General features: G+C 35.1%; 4 protein-coding genes across 5 annotated transcripts; all 4 read left to right on the plus strand.

Annotated features, from left to right (window-relative positions):
• Positions 1-354: 354 nt before the first annotated feature.
• Positions 355-2681, plus strand: LOC137808258 (GDSL esterase/lipase At4g01130). Of its 2 annotated transcripts, none has more exons than XM_068609287.2 (5): positions 355-682; positions 1261-1470; positions 1555-1709; positions 1800-2070; positions 2323-2681. In XM_068609287.2, exons 1-5 carry the CDS (start codon positions 445-447, stop codon positions 2589-2591), a joined length of 1143 nt encoding a protein of 380 aa, XP_068465388.1. In that variant the 5' UTR covers positions 355-444; the 3' UTR covers positions 2592-2681. The 2 variants fall into 2 exon arrangements, with proteins under 2 accessions (XP_068465388.1, XP_090155807.1); XM_090299681.1 differs by having other exon boundaries at positions 389-682; positions 793-1470.
• A 718-nt stretch (positions 2682-3399) lies between these two features.
• Positions 3400-6303, plus strand: LOC137808259 (putative receptor-like protein kinase At5g24010). The gene has a single exon (XM_068609288.2). The coding sequence runs from the start codon at positions 3615-3617 to the stop codon at positions 6111-6113; it is 2499 nt and encodes an 832-aa protein (XP_068465389.2). The 5' UTR covers positions 3400-3614; the 3' UTR covers positions 6114-6303.
• A 4872-nt stretch (positions 6304-11175) lies between these two features.
• LOC137808261 (putative receptor-like protein kinase At2g23200) lies at positions 11176-14272 on the plus strand. The gene has a single exon (XM_068609289.2). The coding sequence runs from the start codon at positions 11331-11333 to the stop codon at positions 13917-13919; it is 2589 nt and encodes an 862-aa protein (XP_068465390.2). The 5' UTR covers positions 11176-11330; the 3' UTR covers positions 13920-14272.
• A 2996-nt stretch (positions 14273-17268) lies between these two features.
• On the plus strand, positions 17269-20382 carry LOC137808262 (putative receptor-like protein kinase At2g23200). Its single transcript, XM_068609290.2, has one exon. The coding sequence runs from the start codon at positions 17498-17500 to the stop codon at positions 20081-20083; it is 2586 nt and encodes an 861-aa protein (XP_068465391.2). The 5' UTR covers positions 17269-17497; the 3' UTR covers positions 20084-20382.
• The last annotated feature ends 285 nt before the right edge of the window (positions 20383-20667 follow it).

Consider the following 20667-nt stretch of genomic DNA (forward strand, 5'->3'; position numbering starts at 1 on the left):
GTGTTGAAATTGTTTTAGTTTATCCAATTAAATCCGTGTATTTGCCCCACCCAATTACATTTTTATACGTTAATTTGAGTTGATTTTTTTTTAGTTTAAGTAGAATTAAGATGCTTAACAATTTCATCAGTTTCAAACACAATAAATTTTAATTCAACTCAACTCAACTCAATTTCACAATAAATATATAATAAATACCATTTATCTAATAATTCTAAGGAAATAAAACGTTGTTAATTATATGAATGCAGGTGCCCATCTTCCATGTGTTAGATTTTTTTGGTAGTATTCTCCATGTGTGTGATGAACATCAATTATTGTCATACATTATTGTAAGATGAATGCAGTTAAAATTGCAAATATAAACAAAACTGGAAAAGGAGAGGTCACCCTTTCTTGTCATACAGCACTACCTCATTCCACACTGTCTTTAACCTCACAAAAATGACTTCAAAGGCATCCACCAATTTCTTTCTCATTTTTACTCTTGTATTGCTTTGCATGATCGGTTCAAGTCACACCAAGTGTGATTTCGAGGCAATTTTCAACTTCGGAGATTCAAATTCAGATACTGGTGGCTTTTGGGCAGCTTTTCCTGCCCAATCTCCTCCCTTTGGAATGACTTACTTCAACAAACCAGTAGGAAGGGCCACAGATGGGAGACTCATAATTGATTTTCTTGGTAACTAATAAACTCTCTCATCTTAGTTTGCTCTTCTAATGTTTCCACTTTAGCTATACTGAGAATTTGTTCATTTTCTTGCTTTTCTATAATATCCCTCACCTTATCAGTGTGGACATTGAAGCAAAACGAAGAAGAATGAAAATTTTAAGGAAAGATTTAAGCTTTTGGTTCTCCTCTCCTTGTTCTATCTATTTTCTCTGTAAATGCTAAATGCACAAGAGACAATTTCTTTGTTAATAGTAGTTAATAGTGTCACTTTTTAATACCTCTCTGGTGCTACCTGAATTACTTATTCACCTTCCTACCCTTCAATTATTTCAGTTTTTTTTCCTTTTAGTGGTTCTAGAAAAGAAAAATTTACAACACCAAATTTTGAAATTGACAATGAATCTCATTTATGTTGTCATTTATCTTTCATAGATTAAAGACATGCTCTAATGCTTGAGCTGTTATATGCTAGTCAATTTAGTATTTTTTTTCAATAGAATCTGCTTTATTCATTGCAATATGAGAAACCATTCTATCAGTAGCACAGTACTAATATTTGACAAGGTATACTGCATTTCATTCGGCAGCTGAAGCTCTTGGATTGCCATTTATTAGTCCATATCTGCAATCAATAGGATCTGATTATACGCATGGAGCTAATTATGCTACACTGGCATCCACTGTGCTTCTACCTAATACTTCTTTGTTTGTCACTGGGATCAGCCCCTTCTCTCTTGCCATCCAGCTCAACCAAATGAAGCAGTTCAAAACCCAAGTTAATGAAGTGCATGAACAAGGTACAAAAAGCTCAAACTTCCCAGTTCTCACTCTAGTTTTTAATTTCTGTAGCATTCTACTAGTTTCTTTTGATTGTTCCTCAGGGTCCAAGCTTCCTTCACCAGATATATTTGGAAAATCTCTTTACACATTCTATATTGGCCAAAATGACTTTACTTCCAACTTAGCTTCCATTGGCATACGTGGAGTGCAACAATACCTTCCACAAGTTGTTTCACAAATTGCTGCTACCATTAAGGTGAGATTACCATAACAGTCAAGAACAACTCAAATCTAGATTTAATGAAAAGAAAGATGTATAATTGAATTGTGCTCAATGAATTTATAGGAGTTATATAATCTTGGAGGACGTACATTTTTGGTTCTTAATCTTGCACCAGTGGGATGCTACCCTTCATTCTTGGTCCTGCTTCCTCATAATAGTTCAGACATTGATCAGTTTGGATGCTTGGTTTCTTACAACAATGCAGTAAGGGAATACAACACTATGTTGAAACAGTCGCTGAGAGAAGTTAGAGAAAGTCTTTCCGATGCTTCTGTCATTTATGTGGATACTCACACTGTTCTGCTGGAGCTCTTCCAGCATCCCACTTCTCATGGTTCAAACACAACTCCCTCTACTTGTTTAATAAGACAACACTGTCATCATGATTACCAAAAAGATACAATACATCTCAATAGGACTTTATTTGAATCCTTTACTATTTCATACCTTATTTAGAAATTGAAGACATTAGAATGATATTTCTATGACACCCTTTGGCTATACTAATTTACTCATAATAATGGATGCTAAATATACAACCAGAATTTGTTCATTATTTTTCTGACTTTTTTCCCTTTTGAAACAGGGCTTAAGTATGGTACAAAAGCTTGTTGCGGCTATGGAGGTGGTGACTACAACTTCGATCCCAAACTCTACTGTGGCAATTCCAAAGAGATACATGGAAGCAAAGTGACAGCAACTGCATGCAATGACCCTTACAACTATGTGAGTTGGGATGGAATTCATGCCACAGAAGCTGCAAACAAGCTTACTACCTTTGCCATTCTTAATGGATCCTTCTCTGATCCTCCTTTCCCATTTCAGGAACATTGTGATCTTCAACCTATAGATTGATCCATTTCTTATTTAACAAATGATGAAGGCCAAATTCTGGTTCAATTGTTGAATAATTTTTTCCAAGAAATCAAATTTCTTACCACGCAACACTTCCAAAAATGTTAGAAAAAGTTTGTATTCATAGATGCATCAGCTTATAATTCAGTCAACAGTACTAAAAGATAAATTGAAATGAAGACAGTGATGAAAATAAGGGATTTGTTGAATATTTTAGTTTGACCTTATTAGATATAAAATGAGCACGAAAACACATAATGTGAAGTTATTGAGAGGAAGGAGAGAATAATGACACATATTCCCTTATTGGGAAGAGGAGAGGAGAAAATTATTTATTGATTTAATATATTAAAACCATAATCATATTTTACATTATAATAATTAGAGTTTTAATTATCCCGTAATAAGCCAAATCAATATCTGCTTATAAAACTCGTATCAATTTATTTTTTCTAGCAAATTCACTAAATTGGACAAGTTATATTGAACACATCTAACTATAAATAACTAATATAAATAATATAATATGATATGTAACCCAAGTTAATTAATTAGAAATAGTATAAATATTATAATAGAATATACAACCCAAGTTAATTAATTAAAAATTATAAAAATCCGAACCAGGATTTGGAAAACAACTACACATACAAGAATGACCAGAAGACTATTGTATGGTGTGTACGTTCTGAGCAACCGTATTCCAATCAATCCCTTTCTTTTTTAAAAATAAAATATTAAATTAGAATATAAATTATTTGTTCGATTTTTACTAAATATTAAAATAATATATTATAAATCACACTATTAAATATCCTTTTATTATTGGAGTGAAGTTCTCAAATTTATCGGGCAAGACTTTTCCATTTTCCTTTTCATGAATGGTATAGTTTGGGAATATTTTGTGAATAAATAAAGTTTCAGAATTAAAATAAAAGAAAGAAAAAGAAAAAATAAGAAGAAAAATCAAAGGTGCCATGACATAACTTGACTGTGTTGAGGTCTTCTTTTGGTTGAAGTTCCATGCTGTTCTCATTTTACATGGCGACTCTTCAGCTCCTCAAAGCTGCCATCTTTTTTCTTCTCTTCTCATCACTGCACTTCCCTTCACTCGGCTACAACGTCCCAGATAAGTACTTTATCAATTGTGGATCAGACAAAAGTGTTACAATTGACAAGGTTTACGTTGGTGAACCAAATCCTGAAGCCAGTTTTAGCAGCAGTGAAACAGAAAGAAATCAGTCATCGGTGCCTTCTCCTCTTTACCAAACAGCAAGAATTTTTCGAAGCGAATCTTGGTACAAGTTCAACATCGATTTAAAGGGCACCTACCTGCTACGCCTCCATTTCTTCCCTTTCTCTTCCCCCAGTAATCTTTCCTCGGCCAGGTTCAACGTTTCAGTCCTTCGTTTCTGCTTGTTGCAAAATTTTAATGGTACAAATGATACCAATAGCAACTCGGCTTCAGTTAAAGAATTTTTCATGGAAATCAGTCCCCCCACCTTCAAAATAACTTTCAGACCTCTGGAACCATCGTTTGCGTTTGTGAATGCCATAGAACTGTTCGTACTACCCCTCCATCTGATATCTGATAAGGTGTCGTTTTTCAAACCTATTGGGGGTACAACTCCTTATAGCGGAGGTTTGTACTCTCGGGTGTTGGAGACCAAACATAGGCTTAATGTTGGTGGTCAACATACCAAAGATCTCTTATTGAGAAACTGGATTCCAGATGATATTTATCTAATGTATACAGAAAACGCCAGCAATCGTTCCCCTTACAATGGTGAAATCGGGTACAATCTAGATGATGACTCCGATGGTCCAAACGCAGCTAGATATACTGCGCCAACTGAGGTGTACGGAACTGCTAAGGAAACTAACCTCTCTTTCAACATAACATGGGCTCTTCCGGTGGACAACAAAACGGATCATTTCCTTCGGCTTCACTTCTGTGACTATTTGAGTTCACAAGGTGGCCTTACATACTTCGAACTTTCCATTTATGACGCCCATGTCATGCAGGTAAATAGTGACGGAAACGTGTCTAACGAGTTGCCTGCCCCTCTTTATTATGATTTCGTGGTGAACTCTGATGACTCTGGACATATTAAGGTCAGTCTAACCCCGAATGGAAGCGCTGACGTACCAAGAGCATTTTTAAACGGGATAGAACTAATGAAAGTGATTAAATCATCAAATTCTGTCCCCCCTGACTTGGAAGAAACCGATTCCAATCATCGTCTTCCTTTGTTGCTGAGTTCAGTTCTCGGTGGTTTAGTCTTGGCTTTTGTTGTGGTGCTACTTGGCCTTCTTTGGCGTTTTAAAATGAGGAAGGAAAAGCCCGTTGAGAATTCGGACTGGTTTCCAATCCCCGTTAATGCTGGAGGAAGTTCTCACAGCAGATTGACTGATATATCCAGTCACGGCTACATAAACCTAGGACTCAAAATTCCCTTGATTGATCTTCAACTTGCAACAAAGAACTTCCACGCAAATCAGCTAATTGGAAAGGGTGGTTTTGGAAACGTCTACAAGGGAGTCCTCAAGAATGGCATGACAGTGGCTGTGAAAAGAAGCCAGCCAGGGTCAGGTCAAGGCCTTCCAGAATTTCAGACAGAGATTATGGTTTTGTCCAAGATTCGCCACAGGCACCTGGTTTCCTTAATTGGGTATTGTGATGAGAGGTTCGAGATGATTCTGGTCTATGAATACATGGAAAAAGGAACCCTAAGGGACCATTTGTATAACACAAAGTTTCCAACCTTGTCCTGGAAGGCGAGGCTTCAAATTTGCATTGATTCTGCCAGGGGTCTTCATTACCTTCACAAAGGAGCAGCTGGGGGAATCATTCACCGTGATGTGAAGTCCACAAACATATTGCTTGATGAGAACCATGTCGCTAAAGTTGCTGATTTTGGTCTTTCAAGGTCAGGTCCTCTTGGTACTGAATCGTATGTCACCACTGGTGTTAAAGGCACTTTTGGGTATCTTGATCTTGAGTATTTCAGGTCGCAACACCTGACAGAAAAATCTGATGTCTACTCATTTGGGGTAGTTCTTTTGGAAGTTTTATGTGCAAGAGCGGCGATTGACCCATCTCTTCCAAGAGATCAGATAAACTTGGCGGAATGGGGATTGCTTTGCAAAAACAAGGGGACACTCCAAGAGATCATCGATCCTTCCATCAAGGACCAAATTGATCAAAACTCACTCAGAAAATTTAGTGAGACGATAGAAAAATGCTTGCAAGAAGATGGTTCTGATAGGCCAACCATGGGTGATGTGTTGTGGGACTTGGAGTATGCGGTGCAGCTTCAGAGAGGTGCAAATGCAATACAGAGAGAGCCGTATGAGGATAGTTCTAGCAGTGTTTCTGCATCATTTCAACTGCCCAATGTTCGGCGTCTTCCTTCACTCTCCACACTGAGTGAAGCCGATGATACCATTGTGAGGAATGATGAATCCGATAGTGCTGTGGATTACGTTTTCTCCCAGTTGAAGATTGATGATGCCAGATAGATTATCGAGCACTTCAAGGCAGTCGTCTTTTTGTTTCTGTAGTTTTTGTTGTCAGACTATCACATTGTTCTGTCCTTAATTTCACCATCCTCGTCTGGTTTCCTTAATTAGTTTGAGTGAAATATGTATTCAAATATTTTCTTTGCAGTAACCTACAAACCTTCGAATCCACAAATACCATTATTTTGAATGTTTTATGTTCTCGAAAGTTTAGAGAAGGAAACTCGTGTGTTGGTATTAAGTTAGGAACAATTGGACTCATTAGACACTATGGTTAGTTCATTGTATTTTTTTTATAATTTCTATTTAAAAAATTATTGTATTTTTAATTGGTGTGGAACAGATATAAATAAAACCTATTAGTTATCGTGGATGTAAGTGGCAGTTGAAGACCGAATCACGTTAAATATTGTGTTGTTTCACTACGGCAGAACTAATTAAAAAATCCATTAAACTCATTATATACCATCATCACATATTCAAATTAAAAATCATTTTGTAATAATAATTTTTTAACTGAAGAAAATTGTTGTGATACTTTTTCTCTGACCACAATTTCTTGGAATTATAATAGAAGAAAAATCATTTGGAATTTAGACTTCTGTTGTATTCCATTCCAAGAAAACCAGGACAAAACATGTGAAGATTTTGATTCCTCTGGAAAGATATTTGTACTCTATTGCTAGCCTTCTTAATTTCTATCTTCTTTTTTTCACGGGTCTAATAGTTCCGGTAGTTGATAAATCCACTTCAATTCAAAATTAAAGAGAAGGGGGAAAGAGCACTAATACAAATAACGTATTTTATAATTATATATTAGATTGTTTTATTGAAAATTGCTAATACAAATAACGTATTATACACTGCTAATACAAATAACGTGTTATACACTGCTAGATTGCCTCCAGTGCTGATGTCGCCGCTAGATAGCTACCTCCACTACACTACTTGTTATTTATATAGAAAATTATTTTTATTATAATGTATTGGAATGAAATGTATTATGTTTTAAATTTTTTAATTATTATATGTTGAATGTTTTGGTATTGAATTTGGGGTGATCAACCTCGACAATGTGTACTATGTTTTATAATGTATTATGTTTGGATATAATGTATTATGCTTTAAATTTTGTTTGAATTGTTATTTTAATTGTTAAATGAACATTTTACTATTGGGTCTTGTGTATTATGTTTTATAATACATTTATTAAAAATTGGGTGACATTGATGGATAAGTGCTTCTATTACGTAATCACGAATCGAAGTTGGATAAATGTGAGTTGTATCAGTGATGTGTATGAAAATGGCGTTGAAGAATTTCTACAATTTGCTCAACAGAATGTAGAAGTTATAAGTGGAAGATATTAGTATGATGTCTTTTAATACAAGGACTGAAGATGAAAAAGTACTATGCAGAATAACAGTGTTACCCTTGAGGCGAAGTCTATGCACTTTGCTAGTTCAAAAGATAATAATCCTATTGTGGCTACTTTAAGTTACTTTGGAGTAATTGAAGAAATTTGGGAGGTTGAATACGTCAAATTTAGAGTTCCTGTATTTAAGTGTAAAATGGGTTGATTGTAACACAAGAGTGCATGTGGATGACTTGAGTTTTACTTTGGGTGATCTTACAAAGATAGGGTGGAAGAAAAATCCTTTCATCATAACTTACCAAGCAAAACAAGGTTTTTATGTGAAAGATCCTTCTAGGTGGTCAGTTGTCGTACAGGGGAGAATTGAACATGATGTTCATCCACAGGATGACTCAAGGGTCAAATCTGTATACAAGTTTTCATTCTCTAAACAAATACCTCCTTTGAATGATGAAAATAATGTTGATGAAGTATATGCTACACGCCATGATCACAATGAAGGAATATGGGAGAACATTTTAATACTTCCACAATAGAAATTAAGTTATGTTTTTATTAGCTTTTATATTTAAAAATTAGTTTTATTTAATTTAAATATATATGTTAAACGTGTTTTTATTTTTTGTAGGTTGATCACATGGCTGACTCATCAAAGAAGACTAGGGAGCCTACACGACTAAGAAATCTTGTTATTAGACGTATGGGTAATAAGAAAGTTCCAGTTCAAACAGACCCTCAAACTCGTAGGGCATCAGACCCTAATCATGCTCAATTTGTAAGTTATTTGGGAGTCCTAGCTCGATCTAAGGTGTCTATCTTGGTACTTGACTGGGACCATGTAAGAAAAGTATAGAAGAATCTTATTTGGAAGGATATTTGTGTAAGCTATTTATTTAAAGGTTATTAAATAATTTGTGTATTTAAAACGTTATTTACATTTTAATGACTTATTCATTATAATTTTTAGACAAACTTTGAGTTTGAAACTTCCAATTTGGTTCGGAGCAAGATATTGTCTTTAGTAGCTACAAAATGGAAGCAATTCAAGATAAATTTGATAGGCTATTACATATTTGGCAAATACAAGGACAGATCTCCTTGTGAGAAATATTGTATAGATGAAGAGGCATGGTCTCATTTTGTTCAGAGTCAAATGGATCCCTCATGGTAGGTTTGTGAACATTTCATTATATATGTTATTAAATCATATCATGCAATTCATAATTTATGTGTATGATGTGCTTGCAGGAAAAGTGGAAGAAAGCTCAAATCATTTCACAAAAGAATGTTACCTCCCACAGACTGTCTCGGGGAGGTTATGATTTGTTAGAGAAAAAGATAATGGAAGAAAAGTTAAAGAGGCAAACAAAATCCGATTCTGGTGAACTTATTTATCCTCCATCACCTCCTAATCGACATGGAAAATGGAAGTTGGCCAGAACTAAAGCGGGAGTCAGATGAAATCTGAGAAATCATTAGAGATTTCCCAACGTATTATAAGTTCATAATTACATGTCTTATTTTTAGTATTGCACACTTATCATTACATATTATATTAACATATTGTATTATTCTTTACAGAGAGTGTGATCTCTTTGGTGGGTTGATGTATTTTTATTTGTTGGGTTTCTATATCTTAATCTGGTATATTATTTTGGTTATTGTAGTGTAGTGTATGTATGATCCTTTATTGGTAGGGTGCTAGGAAACTTGTTTTGGGTTTTTTGTATAAGGGTTGGGACACCCCTGAAGTGTCTCAATTTATTTTATTTATTTTTTGCTGATAAAAAAAAAGGATTTGCTAGTGGAGCAAAGCTCACAGGGAAGTTTTGTTCCTAAAGGTCGAGATGACATCTTGACTGTTGCTATTGGAACTAGGGAACACCTTGATCGTGTACGTACTACTAGTTTTGGTGTTGGGGTGAGGCAATACTTTGGATCAGCTCATCGACCCAACTTTTCTACTGCAAATGTCAGTCAGGAGATGATGGAGCAATTAGTTGCACAATTGACAGAGAGACTGACACCACAACTAACTCATGACATAAAAGAACAAGTTGTCAAAGAGTTAAAAGCTGAATTCGAGCAGCGATATAATCCAGTTGAACCAGTAGATGTAATTCATACTTGTGGTTGAGGTAGCACAAAAGGTAGTTGTGATATCGATTCATACTCGTGGTTGAGCTAGCAATTAGTGGCCTTTTGAAGAGTGTATCCAGGACGTTTAACCATGCACATTGTTCCCATGCAGGGTGATTTCTCTAGAGTGGTAGTTGAAAAAGCTAGAGATGCATCTGCTACAGTTTCAATGTCATAACAGAGGTTAATACAGTGGGATAGACACTTGGAATATTTATTGCATGGCCTACACATTTGATAAAGGCCATTTCAAAAAATTATGAGGTATATTTTATTAAAAGCTATTAATGTCATTCATTGGGATGCCACATTATTTAGTACATAACCATGCAAGATGTCTTTGAAATCATTCAGGTTAATTAATTATTGAACATCGTAGTTATTCAACTATGGATGATGTAAGTACCCTTAATAATTACATGATACTTAATCAAACGATGTTTCATGAATCATGTCATTGATATCTATGTTAACAATGTATATAAATTAGATAATTATCAACATGAGTAATGTTGATATTTTTTATTTCCTTGAGCCGCAATCCATACAAAGGTATGATAATAAAAATATTAATTGTCAAACTTACATTCAAAGATGAATTCAGACATCCAGAAAGAGGATTTATATGGCTCCTTTTATAAATGGGTTAGTAAAACTTGTTACATTTAGATTTTACATAATTATAAAAATGACTAATGAAATGTTCTATACTAGGTCTCACCGGCATTTGATGCTTATTTGCCCCATGGATAATACACTTGTGTGGTTTTATTCATTACATAGGAAGTCAAGTCCAGATCTGGAGACCGCAGTACAAATGTATGTTTTTATTAATATGTTAATTATATAATTTATTGTCAATTACTAATATTTTTCTCTTTTTAGTGCAATTAATGTATGCAATGTCTTTGGCGGTAGACCCACTTTATCATCACAAGATCTAGTTAGATTTTTCCTAGGGTATATATTTATCTCTTTATTGAAACTATTAAGTTTTACTTCTTTTAGTTGTTCAATTAAATTAATTGTTACTTATATTTGATAATAGTGCAATAAGCAACAAAAAAAGCTTTGAATGTGGTTATTATGTAATGCATTGGATGTGAACCATATCCTTGTGAATATTATGGACTCTTGGAAGCGGGTATTATAAGATTTTAAACACTTTAACATCTCATTTTAAATTCATATTTATTATTATGAACACTAATATCCAATTACGTTTCTCAGCTTTTTGTAGAAATCGAGTCACAAAGCATACAAACTCTTAAACAAATCTGTCAAAAATGGTCCAAATATTTTCTAGAGATTAGGAATCAAAACATATCATGATTTGTAACTTTGTATATATATATACACTTTCATTAGTTTTAATTATACTATTTTTTATTAGTTTCAATTGCATGCTTTTATATTTCTCAATATAAAAATTGATCTTATTGGTTTTTGGTTTGATATAAAAATTAAGTTGAAAAAATCACATTTTAATAATTTTGAAAATAACAAATGTAAAATGTAAAATATCATATTACAACTGAGCTATATTAATAATAGAATCGATATAATATATCTCCAAAAACTTGGGTAATATGCATTATTGCACTAGTGAAGGAAGTATGAAGAAAAATCAACGTCCATCCTTGACCTGTGCTCAAGTCTTCCTCTCTTTTCAGTCCACAGACTAATAATCTTAGTCTAAAAAGATGCAAATATCACACCCGAAACTAAGCCCAGATCATCACCTTTCCATGGATATTCCTAAGCTCCACATAATTCAACACTCTCGCTGTATTGCACTTCTTTTCCTTCTTCAGTTCTCATCACTGCACTTCCCCTCCCTCGGCTACAACGTCCCTGATAAGTACTTTATCAATTGTGGGTCAGACAACAGTGTTACCGAAAGTGGCAAGGTTTACGTTGCTGAATCAAACCATGATGCCAGTTTTAACAGCAGTAACACCGAAAGGAATCAGTCATCGGTGCCTTCTCCTCTTTACCAAACAGCAAGAATTTTTCGAAGGGTATCTTGGTACAAGTTCAACATCGATTCCAATGGCACCTACCTGCTACGCCTTCATTTCTTCCCTTTCTCTTCCCCCAGTAATCTTTCCTCGGCCAGGTTCAACGTTTCAGTCCCTGGTTTCTGGTTGTTGCAAAATTTTGATGGTACAAATGATACCAATAACAACTCTGCTTTAGTTAAAGAGTTTTTCATGGAAATTAGTGCCCCCACCTTCAAAATAACTTTCAGACCTCTGGAATCATCGTTTGCGTTTGTGAACGCCATAGAACTGTTCGTACTACCCCTCCATCTGATATCTGACAAGGTGTCGTTTTTTAAACCCATTGGGGGTACATCTATTTATAGCGGAGGTTTGTACTCTCGGGTGTTGGAGACCAAACATAGGCTTAATGTTGGTGGTCAACCTACCAAAGATCTCTTATTGAGAAACTGGATTCCAGATGATATTTATCTAATGTATACAGAAAACGCCAAGAATCGTTCCCCTTATAATGGTGAAATCGGGTACCATGTAGATGATGACTCCGATGGTCCAAACGCAGCTAGATATACTGCGCCAACTGAGGTGTACGGAACTGCTAAGGAGATTAACCTCTCTGCCAATGACACAGACTTTGGACTTGTCAACATAACATGGGCTCTTCCGGTGGACAATAAAACAGATCATTTCCTTCGGCTTCACTTCTGTGACTATTTGAGTTCACAAGGTGGCCTTACATACTTCGAACTTTCCATTTATGACGCCCATGTCATGCAGGTAAATAATGACGGAAACGTGTCTAACGAGTTGCCTGCCCCTCATTATTATGATTTCGTGGTGAACTCTGATGACTCTGGACATATTAAGGTCAGCCTAACACCTTATGGAACCGCTTTAAATCCAAGTGCATTTTTAAACGGGCTAGAAATGATGAAAGTGATTGAATCATCAAATGATGTCCCCCGTGACATGGACGAACCCGATTCCAATCATCATCCTTTTCCTGTGGTTCTGGGTTCAGTTCTCGGTGGTTTAGCCTTGGCTTTTGTTGTGGTGCTACTTGGCTTTCTTTTGCGTTTTAAAATGAGGAAGGAAAAGCCCGTTGGGAATTCGGACTGGTTGTCAGTCCTCGTTAATGCTGGAGGAAGTTCTCACAGCAGATTGACTGATATATCCAGTCACGGCTCTGCCCTTCCCAACATAAACCTAGGGCTCAAAATTCCCTTGATTGATCTTCAACTTGCAACAAAGAATTTCCACGAAAGTCAGCTGATTGGCGAGGGTGGTTTTGGCAACGTCTACAAGGGAGTCCTCAAGAATGGCATGACAGTGGCTGTGAAAAGAAGCCAGCCAGGGTCAGGTCAAGGCCTTCCAGAATTTCAGACAGAGATTATGGTTTTGTCCAAGATTCGCCACAGGCACCTGGTTTCCTTAATTGGGTATTGTGATGAGAGGTTCGAGATGATTCTGGTCTATGAATACATGGAAAAAGGAACCCTAAGGGACCATTTGTATAACACAAAGTTTCCAACCTTGTCCTGGAAGGCGAGGCTTCAAATTTGCATTGATTCTGCCAGGGGTCTTCATTACCTTCACAAAGGAGCAGCTGGGGGAATCATTCACCGTGATGTGAAGTCCACAAACATATTGCTTGATGAGAACCATGTCGCTAAAGTTGCTGATTTTGGTCTTTCAAGGTCAGGTCCTCTTGGTACTGAATCGTATGTCACCACTGGTGTTAAAGGCACTTTTGGGTATCTTGATCTTGAGTATTTCAGGTCGCAACACCTGACAGAAAAATCTGATGTCTACTCATTTGGGGTAGTTCTTTTGGAAGTTTTATGTGCAAGAGCAGCGATTGACCCATCTCTTCCAAGAGATCAGATAAACTTGGCGGAATGGGGATTGCTTTGCAAAAACAAGGGGACACTCCAAGAGATCATCGATCCTTCCATCAAGGATCAAATTGATCAAAACTCACTCAGAAAATTTAGTGAGACGATAGAAAAATGCTTGCAAGAAAATGGTTCTGATAGGCCAACCATGGGTGATGTGTTATGGAACTTGGAGTATGCGGTGCAGCTTCAGAGAGGTGCAAATTCAATGCAGAGAGACCCGTATGAGAATAGTTCTAGCAGTGTTTCTACATCACTTCAACTGCCAAATGTTCGGCGTCTTCCTTCACTCTCCACACTGAGTGAAGCCGATGATATAATTGTGAGGCATGATGAATCCGATAGTGCTGTGGATTACGTTTTCTCCCAGTTGAAGATTGATGATGCCAGTTAGAATATCGAGCACTTCAAGGCAGACTTCTATTCGGAAATGTCTTGAGTAGAGTAGTTGCTTTTAAGATAGATTTTCCAACCTTTCGTCTTTTTGTTTCTGTAGTTTTTGTTGTCAGTCTATCACAGGGTTCTGTCCTTAATTTCACCATCCTCGTCTGGTTTCCTTAATTAGTTTGAGTGAAATATGTATTCAAATATTTTCTTTGCAGTAACCAACAAGCCTTGGAAGCCATAAATACCATTATTTTGAATGCTTTATGTTCTCCAAAGTTTAGAAGAAGGAAACCTGAGAATGATGTAAGTCTCAATGTCTCAGTCAAAAAACACGTTGCTTACTTGTTCTTTCAAGTTTCATATTGATGAATTATATTGACCAAACAATAATTTCCCTTCGCAATTTTCCTTTCTAAAGTGTTTGAGCAATATGGTGCAGACTTGGAAGGGGAAACTGCTACCTATTTTCACTCCTCCAACAAAATTGAGGAAGTTTCACTACTTAAGATGAGAATGGTAAAAAAGGGAATGGGTATATAAAAACGAAGAATAAGTCAAATGCCTGAAAATGAACCTGAGACTACGCCAACTAAAGAAGCTCAAGCCAAAGGAAGAGAAGAAAAATCTCTTTCATTTTTTGAACAACCTCTGTTGGTTAAGTTAGACAAAATATATAATTACCAGTTAAAGAATGATAAGGAATATGATGAAACATTTGAAAGCATTCATTTATCTCTTCAGAGCATTAAAAAAAAACTAGAGAGATTGAATTGAGAGTAGTGGTGAATTTAGTGAAGAATAGGATTTCTTCATGCATCTTGCATCTTCTGCATTTCACTTAATTATATTTTGTACTCATTATTAAAATTTGTCATATTCAAGATAAATTTGAATAAGATTTACTTCAGTTAAGTAATTTGTGTTTGTATGACTCTTATTTCTATTTAATTTTATGCTTAAAGTATCTATTTTAATATGTTAAAATGAAAAATAATCCATTAAATTGAAAAAAATAATGAATTAAATAGTCAAATAACATATTAAATATACTTGTTTTTTTACTTTGTAATGTTTTTTAAAGTAGATAATTAATTACATAATCGATTATTTTAAAGATAGGTTTATTCTGGAACCACAACTTTTGTTCAGGATAATCAATTACCATTTATCATAATTGATTATTCCATAATTTTTTTTGTATAAATATTATCTTTTTTATTGCACATGCTATCTTTTATTATTCTTGTCATAATTTCTTTTTGATAATGTCCCACGGGGGAGAATATATGTTTGTATGTTTGAAGATGTGCATATATATTTTTGAACTTGTAGTCTTAGTTCTTTGTTGTCTTTTTGCTTGTATTTTACGTAAGGTTAGGTTTTATAATAAGGAGAAAATACTTATAAACCTATTCTTTTTCACATTAAGTATAAATAAGAAAAAAAATATATATAAGAAAGAAATACTTACAAACCTATTATTTTAAAGATTTTTTATTGAAAGTAATATACTAATCTCTTATATAAATTGATTCATGTCTCTTTGTTATAGAATATATACAAGAGTCTCAATTTTAATACTTTTTCTCATTTACTCCAACATCCAAAAGATCCAATACGATCAATAATAAACGGATCATGGTTTTGTCTCAAATTTGTGAGGGACACCTTGTTTGCTTAATTGGGGTACTGCAATGAAAGCTTTGAGATGATATTGATGAAAAATGTTATTGATTTTTTTTTTAATTTAATAAGTCAATTTATTTAATTCCTGAGTTAAATCGAATTAACAATTTTTTTATGGATTAAATATATATTTTTTTCTTGTAACACGTGATTTTTGTTTTTTTTTTAAATTTAAATAATCCATGTTACTTATATTATGGAAATTATTTGAATAGATCTTTTGTACGTGAATGATTGTTATTTTTTTTCAAAATTCATTGTTTTGATTACATATTGGTGTCACTATAACTATTTTTAGTGGATTGATGAAGTATAATCTTAAATTAGATCAATTTCACCTACAAAAGGAAATATCTCAATCATTTTCATATTACATAAATTAGATGGATACGTATGATTTAAAATTTAAATAAAAAGAAAATTAATTCTATGTTATAGTAGAAAACTTTTTTATTTATTATAAAATTAATTGAATTAAGCTGATTCAGTTTGATGCATGAGCACTTATTCATTAACTTGTCATTCGGATAACTCGTGAACTTATGTCCGGAAAAGTTAACAAATAAAAACCGTAGCACACGTTTCCATTTGCAATTTTATTTTATTTTATTTTAATTTCTTTTACAATTGTTATTTTTTTATATCTTTATATTAACAAAAAGAAGTTAAGAAACTCATATCAGTATTTTATATACTTTTTATAACTTTTAACAAATTAATAGTAGATAATAACAAACATAAAATAAAAAGAAAATAAAATAAAACAAAAAACAAAGGAGCAACTATGATATTTTTAAACTCAACCAAAATCAGGTATTCCTGAAAGATGAATGGGCAATTTTTTTAGACTTAATTATATTTCAGTTCTTAAAATTTGTAAATCCAATTTTGACTTTTTAAAGTTAAAAACATTTTAGTCTTTTAAATCTAAAAAAAAAATATTATTTCAGTCCCTCAGTTAATATTTATAGAATAAAAATATTTTTTTATATTAAAAAACTGTTTTTAATACATTTTATAGATCAAACTAAATTCACTTCCAATTTAAAAAAAATGTTATCCTGTATGAAAAAAAAAATTAACAAAATATTATTTTTCTAAAAATGCTGAACAAAACATGAAGCCGTCCAATTGGTACAAGCATGTAACTTTACTCTACAATAAGTGTATTGAATTTTATATATAATAATTTTTTGTTCTATTATTTTATGATGATTTTTTAATTTTAGTCAAAGTTTTGAACAGATTATTCGTATCATATTAACAATTAATAACACAATGTCATTAATTAATTTATTAACAGAATTGATATTTAACAATTTTACATAAAAAATTACACTGACTCATATTTTAAAAGAATGAACCAAATTGAGTGGCATAAATAAAAAATAAATGATAATAAAAAAACCCATTAAACTCATTATATACAAGTCATCACATATTCAAATCCAAAATCATTTTGTAATAATAATTTTTTAACTGAAGAAAATTGTTGTGGTACTTTTTCTCTCTCCACAACTTCTTGGAATTTTAACAGAAGAAAAATCATTTGGATTTTTGACTTCTGTTGTATTCCCTTCCAAGAAAACCAGGACAAAACATCTGAAAATTTTTGTTCTTCAGGAAAGATATTTGTACTCTACTTGCTGGCCATTTAATTATTTATTACAACAAGTCTCCATGTCTGCGCGCTTCCGCAATTGGTTAAAGACAAAAGTAATGAAAACTTTCAATCTTCTTTTTCACGGCTCTAATAGTTGCGGTAGTTGATAAATCCACTTCAGAATTAAATAAAAGGGGAAAGAGGAAATATGAACAAAAATCAACGCCGACTCCTTGACCAGTGCTCAAGTCTTCCTCTCATTTCAGTCCACAGACTAATAATCTTAGTCTAAAAAGATGCAAATATCATACCCCAGGCTAAGCCCAGATCACCCCCTTTCCATGGAGATTCCTAAGCTCCACATAATTCAACACTCTCGCTGTATAGCACTTCTTTTCCTTCTTCAGTTCTCATCACTGCACTTCCCCTCCCTCGGCTACAACTTCCCAGATAAGTACTTTATCAGTTGTGGGTCAGACAACAGTGTTAACGAAAGTGGCAAGGTTTACGCTGCTGAGTCAAAACTTGATGCCAGTTTTAGCGGCAGTAATACCGAAAGGAATCAGTCATCGGTGCCTTCTCCTCTTTACCAAACAGCAAGGATTTTTCGAAGGGAATCTTGGTACAAGTTCAACATCGATTTAAAGGGCACCTACCTGCTACGCCTCCATTTCTTCCCTTTCTCTTCCCCCAGTAATCTTTCCTCGGCCAGGTTCAACGTTTCAGTTCCTGGTTTCTGGTTGTTGCAAAATTTTAATGGTACAAATGATACCAATAGCAACTCGGCTTCAGTTAAAGAATTTTTCATGGAAATCAGTCCCCCCACCTTCAGAGTAACTTTCAGACCTCTGGAATCATCGTTTGCGTTTGTGAATGCCATAGAACTGTTCGTACTACCCCTCCATCTGATATCTGATAAGGTGTCGTTTTTCAAACCTATTGGGGGTACAACTCCTTATAGCGGAGGTTTGTACTCTCGGGTGTTGGAGACCAAACATAGGCTTAATGTTGGTGGTCAACATACCAAAGATCTCTTATTGAGAAACTGGATTCCAGATGATATTCATCTAATGTATACAGGAAACGCCAAGAATCGTTCCCCTTACAATGGTGAAATCGGGTACCATGTAGATGATGACTCCGATGGTCCAAACGCAGCTAGATATACTGCGCCAACTCAGGTGTACGGAACTGCTAAGGAAACTAACCTCTCTGTCAATGCCACAGACTTTGGACTTTTCAACATAACATGGGCTCTTCCGGTGGACAACAAAACAGATCATTTCCTTCGGCTTCACTTCTGTGACTATTTGAGTTCACAAGGTGGCCTTACATACTTCGAACTTTCCATTTATGACGCCCTTGTCATGCAGGTAAATAGTGACGGAAACGTGTCTAACGAGTTGCCTGCCCCTTATTATTATGATTTCGTGGTGAACTCTGATGACAATGGACATATTAAGGTCAGCCTAACACCTAATAGAACCGCTTTAAATCCAAGTGCATTTTTAAACGGGCTAGAAATAATGAAAGTGATTGAACCATCAAATTCTGTCCCCCCTGACTTGGAAGAAGCCGATTCCAATCATCGTCTTCCTTTGTTGCTGGGTTCAGTTCTCGGTGGTTTAGTCTTGGCTATTGTTGTAGTGCTACTTGGATTTCTTTGGCGTTTTAAAATGAGGAAGGAAAAGCCCGTTGAGAATTCGGACTGGTTGCCAATCCCCGTTAATGCTGGAGGAAGTTCTCACAGCAGATTGACTGATATAACCAGTCACGGGTCTCCCCTTCCCAACATAAACCTAGGGCTCAAAATTCCCTTGATTGATCTTCAACTTGCAACAAAGAATTTCCACGAAAGTCAGCTGATTGGCAAGGGTGGTTTTGGCAACGTCTACAAGGGAGTCCTCATGAATGGCATGACAGTGGCTGTGAAAAGAAGCCAGCCAGGGTCAGGTCAAGGCCTTCCAGAATTTCAGACAGAGATTATGGTTTTGTCCAAGATTCGCCACAGGCACCTGGTTTCCTTAATTGGGTATTGTGATGAGAGGTTCGAGATGATTCTGGTCTATGAATACATGGAAAAAGGAACCCTAAGGGACCATTTGTATAACACAAAGTTTCCAACCTTGTCCTGGAAGGTGAGGCTTCAAATTTGCATTGATTCTGCCAGGGGTCTTCATTACCTTCATAAAGGAGCAGCTGGGGGAATCATTCACCGTGATGTAAAGTCCACAAACATATTGCTTGATGAGAACCATGTTGCTAAAGTTGCTGATTTTGGTCTTTCAAGGTCAGGTCCTCTTGATACTCAACCGTATGTCAGCACTGGTGTTAAAGGCACTTTTGGGTATCTTGATCCTGAGTATTTCAGGTCTCAACAGCTGACAGAAAAATCTGATGTGTATTCATTTGGAGTAGTTCTTTTGGAAGTGTTGTGTGCAAGAGCAGTGATTGACCCATCTCTTCCAAGAGATCAGATAAACTTGGCGGAATGGGGATTGCTTTGCAAAAACAAGGGGACACTCCAAGAGATCATCGATCCTTCCATCAAGGATCAAATTGATCAAAACTCACTCAGAAAATTTAGTGAGACGATAGAAAAATGCTTGCAAGAAGATGGTTCTGATAGGCCAACCATGGGTGATGTGTTGTGGGACTTGGAGTATGCGGTGCAGCTTCAGAGAGGTGCAAATGCAATACAGAGAGAGCCGTATGAGGATAGTTCTAGCAATGTTTCTGCATCATTTCAACTGCCCAATGTTCGGCGCCTTCCTTCACTCTCCACACTGAGTGAAGCCGATGATACCATTGTGAGGCATGATGAATCCGATAGTGCTGTGGATTACGTTTTCTCCCAGTTGAAGATTGATGATGCCAGATAGATTATTGAGCACTTCAAGGTAGTCATCTATTCGCAAATGTCTTTAGTAGAGTAGCTGCTTTTAAGATAGATTTTTCAACCTTTCGTCTTTTTGTTTCTGTAGTTTTTGTTGTGAGTCTATTGTGATTTAAATAGCGTTATGAAAGCAACTTAAAACCATTCATTATTTGTCAATTCCTATGCTAGGAATAAATTATTGAGTAATAGTTCCATTTCATACAACACTTGTTTGCACCAGTGGATGTACCATACACTGCGGCTAACCATGCTATATTAAATACATACTTTCGTTTTTCATTATCCCTTTTCGGGTTTCAATGGCATATAGATCAGCTTGTACAGGGAGAAGAGAGTGGCCCTGATGGCCTAGCAGCTAGTGAACATATCTCCCTATGCTAAAGTGAATAAAAACTGGGTAATTGTTTGTGAAAAGAAACCCTTGACGATAATTCTAGTATTAAAAAGGATTTCCTGTATGGGTTTGAAATAATGGATATTATGGCTGTTCTACCAAAAAAAAGTTACTTTATAAGTAACAGCGTTTAAAGTGAGACCTCCTAAAATGATGATGATCCCACAGATATG

Source organism: Phaseolus vulgaris, chromosome 3 (assembly GCF_051622355.1).
Source record: "Phaseolus vulgaris cultivar YP4 chromosome 3, ASM5162235v1, whole genome shotgun sequence".
Classification (NCBI taxonomy): Eukaryota; Viridiplantae; Streptophyta; class Magnoliopsida; order Fabales; family Fabaceae; genus Phaseolus; species Phaseolus vulgaris.